General features: G+C 35.7%; 1 protein-coding gene across 1 annotated transcript; it reads left to right on the plus strand.

Annotated features, from left to right (window-relative positions):
• The first annotated feature begins 1,997 nt into the window (after window positions 1–1,997).
• On the plus strand, window positions 1,998–3,301 carry LOC133806179 (uncharacterized). The gene is made up of 2 exons (XM_062244301.1): window positions 1,998–2,511; window positions 2,736–3,301. The coding sequence occupies exons 1-2, from the start codon at window positions 1,998–2,000 to the stop codon at window positions 3,299–3,301; spliced, it is 1,080 nt and encodes a 359-aa protein (XP_062100285.1).
• The last annotated feature ends 11,346 nt before the right edge of the window (window positions 3,302–14,647 follow it).

Below are 14,647 nucleotides of genomic sequence, written 5' to 3' on the forward strand. Positions count from 1 at the left end.
GTTAACCTATTTTCTAGGACTGCAAGTCAAACAGTCAGAAGATGGAACCTTTATTTCTCAAAGTAAATATGCAAAAAATATGGTCAAGAAATTTGGGATGGAGTCTGCTAAACATGCCAAAACACCAATGGGAACCACAATCAAACTAACCAAGGATGAAAATGGTGTTAAAGTAGATCCAACATTGTACAGAAGCATGATTGGAAGTCTTCTGTATCTCACAGCTAGTCGTCCTGATATTAGCTACAGTGTTGGGGTATGTGCTCGATATCAAGGGGATCCCATGGAATCCCATGTGACAGCTGTAAAGCGAATCATTTGCTATGTGAATGGTACTTAGGAATATGGAATTTGGTACTCAAAGGAAACAAACTCTAACCTTGTTTGTTTTAGTGATGCTGATTGGGCAAGCAACGCAGATGACAGAAAAAGTACAAGTGGTGGATGTTTTTATCTGGGAAACAATCTGGTTTCTTGGCATAGCAAGAAACAAAATTCAATCTCCCTGTCAACTGCTGAGGCTGAGTACATAGCTGCAGGAAGCTGTTGTACGCAATTATTATGGATGAAACAAATGATGACAGATTATGGGTTTGATCTTAAAACCTTGACTATTTTTTGTGATAACACTAGTGTTATTAATATCTCAAAAAATCGTGTTCAACACTCTCGCACTAAACACATTGACATTCATCATCATTTTATTAGAGAACTCGTTGAAAATAAAACTTTGATCTTAGAATATATTGAGACTGACAAACAGATTGCAGATATTTTTACAAAAGCCCTTGATACAGCCAGGTTTGATTCCTTCAGGAAATCCTTGGGGGTATGTCCTAATTAATTTGTTTTGTATTGTACCTTATCCCTATGCTTGAAAAAGTTGTGTGATTTCTTCTTGTCCTTGCTCATCGAAAAAGTCTCAATCATTATGTCAAAATATATTTTTACTTCAGGTTAGAGTTTATAGTTAATATATATCATGCACATTTAAAAAAAAAATCAAAATAAATAGTCCCTCCAATTAATATTCTTCCAAATCAATCTATGTTTATAGTGTATGAGCATTTGATCCTTGAAAAATATTTCAAGCTCCATCTTAGAATAGAGCTACCTACACTGTTGTGTAAATTGCTAACTTTGAGTAAGTTGGAACTATGTAACTAAAAATTATGTAGAAGATACTCTACCACTGTTAAATGCAGCCTTCAGTGTAGTGTGAAAGCGTCTAATTTGGGTACTCATTGAGAAAAAGGCTAAAAATTGCCACATAGGGCAATGTCCCTGAAAAAGGCTAAAATTGCCATACAGGGCAATGATCTCTGCTTTCACAATCACACACAAATGCTTAAGATATACTGTTGGAAAAATTTGTAAGTCTCATACACATTCATTGATTTGAATAAAATATTTTTTGTGACAGGAGTAAATGTTTTGTGATATTTTATTTTAAAAAATAAAAGCATGATTTATATTAAATATATTTTCTAACCTTATAGTAAAAATTTGTTTTGAAATAATGATTGTTTCTTTCTCCACATGCAAGGGCACAAAGACTTTGAGCACTAATAAAAAATGGGATATTTTTTGGTGCATTTGGTTATATATATATATTACTTAATAAAAAAAAAAAAATCTTTTCTAAGAGAAATCGAATCTGAGTGTGTCAAAAAATGGTATGTTGTATCATGTTTGTTTTTGTCTTTATCTCATATTTTTTTAAGATCAAAAGTTTCTTTTTTTTTTGGCTTGTTTCCCAATTTTGTGTCGTGAACAATTGTTGGCAGTTATTTTTGGGATATTATTATGTACTTTCCAAAAGTGTTTATTCCATTTAATTCTCAAATAAAGGAATAAAAGATCAAATCCCTATCTTTCCCTTTTCCCTTTCTTTATATTCGGATATCCTTGGGCCCAATATCTCAACCGTCTCCATCCTTCATTTTTTTTTTCTGGTTTCTTTTTCCTTGACAATTTTCTCTCTTTCTCGTGCAATCATGGTGAAAACTAGAGGAAGTGGCTCTCGGTCTATCAAGGAAGTGGCTGGCTCGTTGATTGCATCTCCATCTCTCACCAAGAAAAAGGCTCGAAAAAGTACCTTGTCTCAACCCAGCCTCATTGATGGTTCCATCACCACGAGCAAAGCCGTGGTCATTCCTGACCTAGAAGCCCCCAAAGTACCGTCTGGTCCCCTTTCATCGGCGGCTCTGCTCATCTCTGTCCCTGGGTCCTCCAAAAGGGGCCGAGCTTCCCCCTCAGATGATGTCTCTGATCATGACGGTGATTCGGCCAAAACCCATTCTGACTCCTCAGAATCCCCTGATGTGATTGCACCCAAGAAGAAAAGCAAAGGATGGTTCCAGGTCTCATCTTCTCGAAAATCTCCTCGGTCCAAAGGGTCTAATCCTTCGGATTCCACTCCAAAGGCCTCGTCTCTCGTGGGTTCCACTCCACGTTCCAAGTTTCGATCAAAGATCCCTCTCTTGATGATAATGTTGCATCTGAAGCCGAGTTTGACCCATCAGAGGATCCTCCTGTTTCTCCATAGGGCAAGAAATCTGTGAAAATTCCTGAGATTCGCACTAAGTCACTAGTGGGTCCAAAAGTTTCTCTAGGTTCATCTTTTAAAGCTCACTCTTTGAATTTCTTTTTCAATGACAATGAGAAAAATATGAAGCATTATGCGCATCGTGATTTTATCTGTGAGAATTTTTTTTCTTTTTCTGCCCATAAAGTGTTTTGGGTCATTAAGAATATTGAGGATCGGGGGTGGTTAGGTTCTTTAACTGGTTTGGATGGTTTTGTTCCTCGAGTTGTTCAAGAATTCTATCCTAATCTTAATGATGATCTGTTTGATAGCAAGTCTTTTATGTTTGGTCAAGTTTATGTTCGGGGGCATTGGTATTTGTTTAGTCCTGCTGAAATTGCCAAGGTTCTCAATTTGCCCCCTACTGTTGACAATGTTGCTGTGGAATTCAACAAAGATACAGTTTTATCTGAATTGGTGGGACAGAATATGGTTTGGGAACCACACTCGATACTCAAAGTGACCGATCTTACTCATTACTATGCCGTGCTTCACAAATTTTCCACCAACAACTGGATTCCCACCACTCATACCTCCACCATTACTTTTGACACGACCTTCTTTCTGTACAAAGTCGGGACTGGTTTCCAAGTTGATCTTGCCACTCTCATTTTTGATCAGATCACTGTCTTAGGAAAAGCCAAAAAGAAAGGCCAATATTTGGTGTTTCCTCATTTGATCTACAAGTTGCTTGATTCTCAAAAGTCTCTTTGATTGGAATATGAAATCGTGACACCTCCCACTGCCGGTGCAGACTACAAACTCAAGAAGGAACCCTCATCATTCAAGGCAACTAAAGGGATTGCTCTCAAGGCTGGCGATGCTGATTCTGTCATTACTGAACTCGCTGGTGTCAAGGCCACTCTGGAATCTGTTCAGACAGAAGTGTTCAGTCTCAAGAATTGTCTCTCAACCATGATGTCTCAATTTGCTGCAGGACCTTCCAAATGAGGCCATCTGTTTCTACTTTGTTCTGTTTTGCTCTTTTTTTTTTTGGTTTAAATAAATTGAAAAAGAACGTTGTTTAGTGTCTTTTCATTTGTTTTCATCCTGTTACTCCTTTGGCTTATTGCTAGACAACAAAGGGGAGTAAGAAGGTTCATTTTGATCAGGTTTATCTTGTTTTCATGTTTGTGATCTTTGTTACAATTGAGATGCTTTTCACATGGGGAGTAATTCCATTAGTATTTGCTCTAACCTGGTTTGTCTTTGCAGGATCTTTCAAAATAAACTCTTAAAATATTTTTGTCTACCTAGTTGCCAAATGGGGAGATTGTAAAATCCTTTATTGGCTAAATTTTAATTTAGACAAAATATTTTAAAATGTTTAAAGAAAATTAGTAGCATATCTCCATAGTGATTCTCGGGTTAATTATCAAATTATTCAGCTGATTTTCTAATGTGAAAATATCTTTAAGTGTGAATATATTTTTTACCTTATTTATCACAAATAATCCATATTTGGTAAAAATATATTTTGCAATTATCTTGAGATTATTTTAAGGGATTATGATTATTCTGGAATAAAGAAGATTATTCTGGAATAAAGAAGGTATCGAAAATGAATATGGTCAAAAGAAATGACCATGTTCGTTCTGCCAGATAACACTTATTTCATTGCTGACTCATCAGTTTCCTTTTCTGTCAACATAGAATTCATCTAGCTGGCTGATTTCCTTAATCAAAGGAATTCGCAAATTGATTTCAAAGATACCAGAAAATGATGGTCTTGGAGGATTTCCTTGCCTATAAATATCTTGCCAAGGCCTTTGGAATTTTCACCTCTTCTATTTTGAATATTTGTAAACATTACGTTATTTTGAAGAGTGTCTTTATTTGTAGAGATTAAGTTTGTCCACCTTAATCTTTGTAAGAGTGCTGAGTGTACTTGTAGATATCTATCTAGTCCATTGTAAACAGATAGTGTCTATTGTGAACGTATTCATAAGGATCTTCGGGAGAGGATTCTATCTAAGTCTCACTTCGGGAGGAAGTGTGCACTCGCTATTCTTTGAAGGGAGTTCAAGAGAATCAACGTTTCATCAAATCAGATTCGTAGAGAAGAGTACAACAAGATTGCGGCAATAGTTTAAGAGAGAGTCTTACATTGTTTAAGTCAATGCTTTTGTACACATTGTTTCTTTACTAATTGGTTTATTCTTTGGGTGTGGCCCCAAGGAGTAGGTTATCCGAAAGAGTTTCTGAACCTTGTAAAATTCGGTGTGTTCTTTATTGTTTTGCACTGTCGATTTATTGTGTTCAGTTTTTGTCGTAACAAGTTCGAATTCTGTTCCGACAGAACTGCTATCTGTGTAAACAGTTAATTACTATTCCACACTTTAATTAATTTATATGGTTTAATTAATTTGGTAATTACTAAAAACGGAATTTCAATATCAATAGCTAATATATTTTTTGATACTGATACATTCCATCACCATTGATACTGATACAGTCTTCTTCATTGATACTGATACATTCCATCACCATTGAAGCACCCTATCAATTCTCTCTCTCTCTCTCTCTCTCTTCATTTTTTTAATGTTTTAATGATTCAAAATGCAATCCAAAACTTAAATCCAAGAAAAGATTGACTTAAGACAGTAATTATAAATTTCAAACACTTTTGTGCAAGATTTTGGGTTTTATTTGCGTTTTTTCCAGATCTAGAACTTTGAAAAATTGTAGAAAAATGATATCTAACAATGCCTAATGATGTTGATGCAATGGTGCCTTGAAAACATGGTTTTTAGGCCTAAAAAACAATGCATAACGCTGGTGCGATGGTGTATTGAAAATAAAGATTTTGGCTAAAAATGATGTCTAACGATGCTAATGTGATGCTGGTTCGATGGTGTATTGAAAACATGGATTTTGGCCCAAAAACAATTCCCAACGATGCTCATGCGATGCCAGTGTGATGCTCCACTATGAAATTTGATAAAAACTTTAATGAAGCATAACTTTTCACTCGGATATCAGTTTGAGGTGATATTTTTTAATTAGATAAATTTTTTTTCGAGACCTACATGTTTAGAATATGTAGAAGTGAATTTTTAATTGTGTTGAATACAAAATTTTTAGGCCAAAAACCATGTTTTCAAGGAACCATCGCATCAACATCGTTATGCATTATTAGACATCGTTTTTTTTTTTTGCCAAAAAATCATGTTTTCAAGTCGCTATTGCAATAACATTGCAATTAAAAAAAATTATTCAACACAATTAAAAATTGCACTTCTACATATTCTAAACGTATAGATCTCGAAAAAATACTGGTATTAAAAAAAATCATCTCAAGCTGATCTTCGAGTGAAAGTTATGCTTTATGAAAGGTTTTATTGAAATTCACTGTAGAGCATCGCACGTGAATTGCATGAGCATTGTTAGGCATTATTTTTTAGCCAAAAACTATGTTTTTAATACACCATCACACTGGCATCGCACCAGCATCACATTAGCATCGTTTGGCATCATTTTTAGCCAAAAACTATATTTTCAATACACCATCGCACCAACATCACATCAACATCGTTGGAAGTCTTTTTTTTTGGGCCTAAAAACCATGTTCTAAAGACACACTACTATAAAACTGGGCTTTCCCGATACCCAACCATGACAGTCAACTTTGTTGAATGTTGTAATTGCTTAGCGCGACTCTACGCCGATAGTTAAAAACTTTAGGCATAGAAACCAATGTCGACAGTGAATAACTGTCACCGTTGCTTTTGACTGTCGCTATTGACCCCAACGCTGACAGTTAATTCGAAACCAATGCTGATAGTTAATAACTATTGTAGTTGACCCCAATGCTGACAGTTAATTCGAGACCATGATGACAGTTAAAAATTGTCGTTATTGACCTCAATATTAACAGTTAATAAAAGCCAAATACCAACAGTTATAAAATATCGCCAAAATTCAAATAAAAAAAATCTAAAAATATAATTAATGAATAATTTAATTTTAAAAATAAACTAAATTATGTAAATATATATTTATAAAAATGATGTATTTATTAAAATCTAAAAATTTTCATATTATTAACTTTTTTATTTATAATAATATTTATATTAAAATTTAAATTAGTTATGATATAAAGAATAATATAGTTACATTAACATATATATATATATAAAATTAGTATTAGTTAAAAATGAGTTGTTTTATTGATTGGTTAAATATTGTAAAATAATTTTAAAATTTCTATAAATTTATAATATATAATTTTTTTAACATGTTAAACTTTTTATAAAAAAAAACCAACAGTTTCTACTGGAGCAATGGCGACAGCAATAAACAGTTATAATCTGTTCACATTGCTTTTAAAAAAAATTCAGTCTAGCCTTAAATTAAAATTCAGTATGAAATAAAAAATAAAGAGATGAAAGACGCTAAAAAGGCTCAACTCCATCCCCCAATCCAAGACCATACTTGACTCTTTTTTTTTTCCTTCTAACTGTAACATCACGCAAATTCTACCCATTTCAGCGCAGGCGGTACACTAAAAAATTTGTAACTCACAAAGAAAAAATCACCGATTAACTTTCCCATTTCCCTCTTCAGTGCACCATAGCCGACACACAACTCACCCATTCATTTCATCAGTCGTTCCCCTATCTCTCTCTAAACACATTATATTCTCTTCTGTCTCTCTCTCTCACACATGGCTGAGGGCCACTCTCTACTCCCACATGGTCGGTGGCTGGTGTAGCAGCTCTTCGGCAGCTGGTGTGAAGTGCGATGAGTGCGGCGTGCAGCGGGGGGCTGGGCTAAGATAGTGCAATAGCTTTTCGTTCGGTAACCTCTCTCTCTCTCTCTCTCTTTCTTTTTCTCTCTCTCCCTCCCTCCCTCTCTCTCTCTCTCTCTCTCTCTCGTGGGTGATGGTGTCATGGGTTGGGGTAAGCTTTTGGGTATGTAATTTTGTTTTAATTATTATTGTAAATCTATATCTATGTTTTTCATTTAAGAAAATGTAATATAATAAAACAGAAAGGGAAATAATTTTTCAAAACTTTTTATGGGTTTGATTGCTTTAATATCAGCCCTTGAGTTGCATATATGATTTGCTATGCCTGGATCACATGACCTTAAGCCGAGGCTTAGACACATGAAGGTATGTAGTTTGGCATCTCTCACCATACTCTTTGGCTCAAGAACTGTTATTTTCCTCTTGATTTTTTACTCAATTTATATTGAAGTTGTTGACCTTCTTGTCATTTGATGGATACATGGAATGCGTAGTTATGGTTCTACTGCTGGAGAATACATGGTGGTGGCCATAGGGTTATTGATTTCTTTGTGTGTATTCACTTTGCATTTTGTTTTACAAGTCACAAAATTATTTAGTTTGTGCAGATATATATTATGGATTTTGGACTTTGATGCGCATTTTTTGTTCTGTTTTGTTACAATTTTACATATTTCATTACTGGGCACCAAGATTTATATTTATTTCTTTACTGTTTTTTTTATTCTTTCCTCAGAATAGTTGTTTCATAAGGTGTTTATATATTTATGGGCACTTGTATAATCTTCTAAGTGTTTTGACACAGGGCATTCAATTAAAAAATTGTGTCTTAGAACAATAAGTCAATTAGCTACTTATGTGCTCATCAAATATCATGGATAGTCATGCTTCTCTATTGGTATATATGTATGTAACTAAATATATGCTACACATTGTATTTCTAGTCTCATATGTTCTTATGGTATGGTTTTGAGTTTTATAATCGCTTTTTAGCATGAAACAGGAAAACATAGGCCTTATTCTTTTATATATATATATATATATATATATTTGATTACTAAAAAATGATTATTTTTTAGTATTTTCGTTAAGTTATTCAATATGCACAAGAGATTAGTAGTCCTGCAATTAGAATTAGATAAACGAATCATAAGATGAGATTAACAAAATATGAATAAGTGGTCTTAATTTATTAGGACTGGCTATGTGGCATTTATCGTGGTCTTTCTCCAACTGTTCTTGCGTTACTTCCTAATTGGGTTGTGAGTCTTGTTGCTTGACTTCTTGGTTCTTTAGAAGGCCTTGAATTTTGCTTAAATCTAAATTTATGTTTGTTTCTTTTTAATGAGCACTTGTTTGTTTCTTCGAAGAAAATTGCTCTGTTTTCCATCTCAGGTATGTTCAAATGCAGATGCTCAAATGGTGGCTGCCGCATATATGTACCATCATGGCCATGAGGACAAATAAACACAAACGTGAACAGGTTGTAGTTTTAACAGATTGTTGTGTTTGGCTTCACATTTGTCTAATCCCATTATGAGTTCACCTAATTCCTAGCTCGGACAAGTCTTTGTGGATAGTGTCATAACAGAATTAACTAACATTCTGTTATGACAGTTATGGACATCAAACTTAGCCTAAGTCTATAAATAGCTTCTTATCCTAATCGAGCAAGTAAGTACAACAACCAATTTTAGAGAGAGTTAAAAACACCACTGTTTAGAGAGAAGAAAAGATTGAGAGAAAATATGAGGGTTGTAAGGAGAGATTAGTGTGTTTGATCTAATCCTCCCATGTGAGTTTTTCTTGTAACAGAAGCACAACTTCTTTTGAGTGTTCAAATCTGTCAAAGACAGATTCAGATTGGTGTAACATCTTGGTTGAATCAGCAATAAAGATCTCAAGGCCCTAAGGGCTGTTTCTGGCCATGGAGTAGGCAAGATAACACTTTGTTATCTTTGTTCGAACCACGTAATTTTCTACTCTTCTTTACTGTTTTATGTTTGTTTTAATTTGTCCATGTTTTGTCTTGATTTGCATACTGTTTTTGGATTAAGTTTTAATGCTGTGATCCCTTTTTGTTTTTGTTGTTCTTGGCACTGAGCATTTCACAACAAGTGGTACCAGAGCACTAGGTTTCGAATATGCCAAGAACCAGTCAAGAACTTCAAGCAAGATCAAGATTCTTGTTCAACAATAGCTTCCGCACGATATGAGGTTGACAAGTTCTCAGGGACAAATGATTTTGGATTATGGAGAATCAAAATGAAGGCTTTGTTGGTCCAGCAAGGGATATATCAAGCCATGGACAAAGAGGAGTTAAAGGAACTTGGAGATGACAAAAAGAAGATCAAGGAAATTGAAACCAAGGCACATAGTGCCATACTTCTGAGTTTGGGAGATGAGGTACTCAGAGAAGTCTCTGATGAAGTTACAGCAATAGGTTTGTGGGAAAAACTTGCATCAATTTACTTGAAGAAGTCTTTAGCCAACAAACTCTATCTAAAGAAGAAGCTGTACACCTTGAAGATGGAGGATTCAAAGGATCTTCGAAAGCATCTTGATGAATTCAACAGAATCATCTTGGATCTCAGCAACATTGGTGTCAAAATTGAAGATGAAGATCAAGGGATTCTGTTGTTGAGTTCCTTACCAAAATGTTATGAACATTTTGTGGATACCATTCTTTATGGGAAGGATACCTTGACAATGTCAGAGGTCAAGGCTGCTCTGAATTCAAAAGAGATTCAAAAGAAATCAGAGGAAATAATGGACAGCAATGGTGAGGGAATGTTTGTGAAAGGCAAACCTGGTTCAAGGGAAAGCAAACGTGGAAATCACAAGACAAAATCACAAGACAAACAATAAGGGTAATCACTTTAAGGGAAATAGCAGTGGTCAAAGACCTAAATCGAGTTCCAGCACAAATTCAAAGGCAGGAAAACAATGCTATTATTGCAAGAAGGAAGGTCACTTCAGAGATGAGTGCAGGGCCCTCAAAGTAAAGCTTGACAGGGAAAAGAAGAAGGGTTCTGGTGATGCTGTTTGTGTCCTTGATGGTTATGAATCTGCAGATTCTTTAGTTGCATCATGTCAAGCCATTAGTGATGAGTGGATCTTAGATTCAGGTTGTTCTTTCCATATGACACCTAACAAACATTTCTTTTGTAGCTTTAAGGATCAAGACAATGGCTCAGTCTTGTTGGGAGATAGCAAGGCCTGCAAGATTGCAGGAATTGGCTCAGTGCTGATCAAAATGCATGATGGATCAGAAAGAGTCATTAGAGATATGACGTATGTTCCTGACCTCAAAAGAAATTTGTTATCTATTGGTGCACTAACTCTTAAAGGCTACAGCATCAAGATTGATAGCTCTCTTAGAGTACTAAAGGATTCCACAGTTGTGATGAAAGGCAATCTCAGAAATGGGATTTATTATCTAGATGGTAAAACAGTTATTGGAAAGGCTGCAACTGTTGTCAAGAATGATAGCATGGATCAAACCAGGCTATGGCACATGAGATTTGGGCATGTCAGTGAGAGAGGACTATATGAGCTTGAGAATCAAGGCATACTTAAAGGTAAACTTGGTAAGAAATTAGATTTTTGTGAAAATTGTGTTTATGGCAAGAGTTGCAGGTTGAAATTCCCAAAGGCTGGGCACACAACAACAGAGAAATTGGACTACCTCCATTCAGATCTCTGGGGTGCTTCCAGAACCAAAACCATAGGTGGGGCAAGCTATTTTCTAAGTATAGTTGATGACTATACCAGAAAGGTTTGGGTTTTCTTACTCAAGAACAAAAATGATTCTTTTGATACCTTTGTTAATTGGAAAACTTTGATAGAGAATCAAACCAGTAAGAAAATCAAGATGTTAAGAACTGACAATGGTCTTGAGTTTTGTTTTGATGAGTTTAACGGGTATTGCCGAGAAGTGGGAATAAGAAGGCACAATACTGTAATCAAAACCCCTCAACAAAATGGCATAGCTGAGAGGATGAACATGACTCTTATTGAAAGAGTGAGGTGTATGCTCAATGCTACAGGGTTAGGAAAACAATTTTGGGGTGAAGCTTTAAAAACAGCATGTTATCTCATCAACAGGTGCCCTTCAACAGCTCTAAATTTCAAGACACCACAAGAGTTTTGGACATGCCATGCACTAGGAATTGACCATCTGAGAGTCTTTGGATGCACAGCATATGCACACATAAGACAAGACAAGTTAGAGCCAAGAGCATTGAAATGCTGTTTCATTGGATACCCTGATGGGGTAAAATGATACAAGCTATGGTGCTTAGAAGAAGGTTTCAAGAAATGCATCATCAGCAGGGATGTGGTCTTCAATGAAAATGAAATGCCCATGAAAAAGAGCAATACTGAGAATGGTGTTCAGACAGAAAACATTGGGAATGTCCGAGTTCAACTTGAAGAATCACCTGGAGAGGATCAAGTTGGGAACACAGAACCTGAACAAGTAGATGAAGAGGAGACAGATCAAGGTGGATCACAGGGATATCAACTTGTTAGAGACAGAGAAAGAAGAGCTATAAAACCACCAGATAGGTTTGGTTTTGCAGACTGCACTGCTTTTGCATTAGCCTCAGCAGAAGAAGTGGTGAGTTCAGTTCCTAGAACCTACCAAGAAGCCGTTAACTGTAAGGACAGAAAGAAATGGCTTGCAGCTATTGATGAGAAGATGACATCACTCAAGAAGAACAAGACATGGGTAACTGTACCTAAACCACCTGGACAGAAACTAATTGGATGCAAATGGATCTTTAAGGAAAAGGAGAGTCTACCAGGTGAAGAGATTAGGTACAAGGCAAGGCTAGTAGCTAAAGGTTTCAATCAAAGAGAGGGAATTGACTTCAATGACATATTCTCTCCAGTGGTAAAGCAGTCCTCAATCAGAATCATGATGGCAAAGGTAGCAAAATTTGATTTAGAAATGGACCAAATGGATGTTAAGACAGCTTTCTTACATGGAAAGCTTGAAGAAGAGATCTATATGGCTGAACCAGATGGATTCAAGAGTAACAAGCCAAATCAAGCATGCCTACTACTGAAATCCTTGTATGGACTCAAACAAGCTCCTAGGCAATGGAATCTAAGATTTCATGAGTTTATGACAGAAACTGATTTTACAAGGAGCAACTATGATCCTTGTGTTTACTATAATAGTGTACCAATCTGGTTACTATTATATGTTGATGATATTCTCATCATTGGAAAGGAAAGACAAGAGATGGATAAGCTCAAGCAACAGCTCAGTACAGAATTTGAAATGAAAGATATGGGGGAGGCAAAGAGAATCCTTGGGATTGATATCAGAAGAGAAAGGCCTACCAGAATCACCTTGTCTCAAAGAGACTACATACAGAAAGTGTTGGATAAATTCTGCATGAGTGAATCAAAACCAGTTACCACAACCCTAGCTCCTCACTTCAAACTTTCACAATCTCAGGCCCCAAAGACAGAAGAGGACAAAGCTCAAATGGACACAGTTCCATATGCCTCATGTGTGGGAAGTTTGATGTATTGTATGGTGTGTACAAGGCCTGACCTTGCTTAATTGAGCATGGTCAGTAGGTTCATTTCAGATCCAGGAAATGAATACTGGTCTGCTGTAAAGTGGATACTAAGGTACCTTAAAGGTACAATGGACCTTGGATTAGAATACAACAATGACAGTAGCATTCAAGGCACTGAAGTCTCAGGATTTGTCGACTCTGATTATGCAGGAAGTATTGACACTAGAAGGTCAATTACAGGGTATGCATTCACAGTCTTAGGTGGATGTGTAAGTTGGAAATCCAACCTTCAAAAGGTAGTTGCCCTGTCCTCAACAGAAGCTGAGTACATGGCTGCAACAGAGGCAATCAAAGAAGCAATTTGGCTAAAAGGGTTCACTACAGAATTGGGTTTCAACTCAAAAGACATAGTAGTGCATTGTGACAACCAAAGTGCACTACATTTGATGAAGAATCCTATGTTCCATGAAAGGTCAAAGAATACTATATAGATATTAAGCTACATTTCATTAGAGATGTGATTGCAAAGGGAGATGTACAAGTCAGAAAGATTGGAACCAAGGAGAATCCTGCAGACATGTTAACCAAGTATGTTCCTCTAGCAAAATTCAGACTTTGTCTGAACTTGCTGAACATACTCAGCTGCTAAGCAATTCAAGACCAGAACAGTCCCTTACTCAACAGGGTCTCATCACTCAAATGTAAAGCCAAGGTGGATGATTGTTGTGTTTTGCTTCACATTTGTCTAATCCTATTATGAGTTCACCTAATTCCTAGCTCGGACAAGTCTTTGTGGATAGTGTCATAACATAATTAACTAACATTCTGATATGACAGTTATGGACATCAAACTTAGCCTAAGTCTATAAATAGCTTCTTATCCTAATCGAGCAAGTAAGTACAACAACCAAGTTTAGAGAGAGTTAAAAACACCACTGTTTAGAGAGAAGAAAAGATTGAGAGAAAATATGAGGGTTGTAAGGAGAGATTAGTGTGTTTGATCTAATCCTCCCATGTGAGTTTTTCTTGTAATAGAAGCATAACTTCTTTTGAGTGTTCAAATCTATCAAAGATGGATTCAGATTGGTGTAACATCTTGGTTGAATCAGCAATAAAGATCTCAAGGCCCTAAGGGTTGTGTTTGGCCGTGGAGTAGGCAAGATAACACTTTGTTATCCTTGTTCGAACCACGTAATTTTCTACTCTTCTTTACTGTTTTATGTTTGTTTTAATTTGTCCATGTTTTGTCTTGATTTGCATACTGTTTTTGGATCAAGTTTTAATGCTGTGATCCCTTTTTGTTTTTGTTGTTCTTGGCACTGAGCATTTCACAACATAGATCTTTATGTTACTTCAATTCTTCCATGTGCAGTTTTGAGATATTCTTGCAAGCTCAAATAGTATTATGTTAGTTATGTTGCTCTGAATATTTTCCTACATGCATATACAACTTAGTATTCTGCTATAGACTATTGACTTTATAGAGTAAGGCATTCAGAGTTTAATATTATTAATGAGCCAATTAACTTCCCATGATTCTATTGTTTAGCTATAGTCTTTGTATATAGTATAAGTATATGACTAAAAATTTATAAGAAAAATTGGTGATCATTCAACATTTCTTGTTTCTCTTGTACACTTCACAACAACTTTAATAATAATGATTTTTTAGATAAAGGAATTTCTAATCTCTGTTTATGTGTCTACTTATTGAATTTAGATTTGATTCACTTTCATTATATATTGTAAAGGTGTGTATGTGCTGAGACGGAC

Source organism: Humulus lupulus, chromosome X (genome assembly GCF_963169125.1).
Source record: "Humulus lupulus chromosome X, drHumLupu1.1, whole genome shotgun sequence".
NCBI classification, from domain to species: Eukaryota; Viridiplantae; Streptophyta; class Magnoliopsida; order Rosales; family Cannabaceae; genus Humulus; species Humulus lupulus.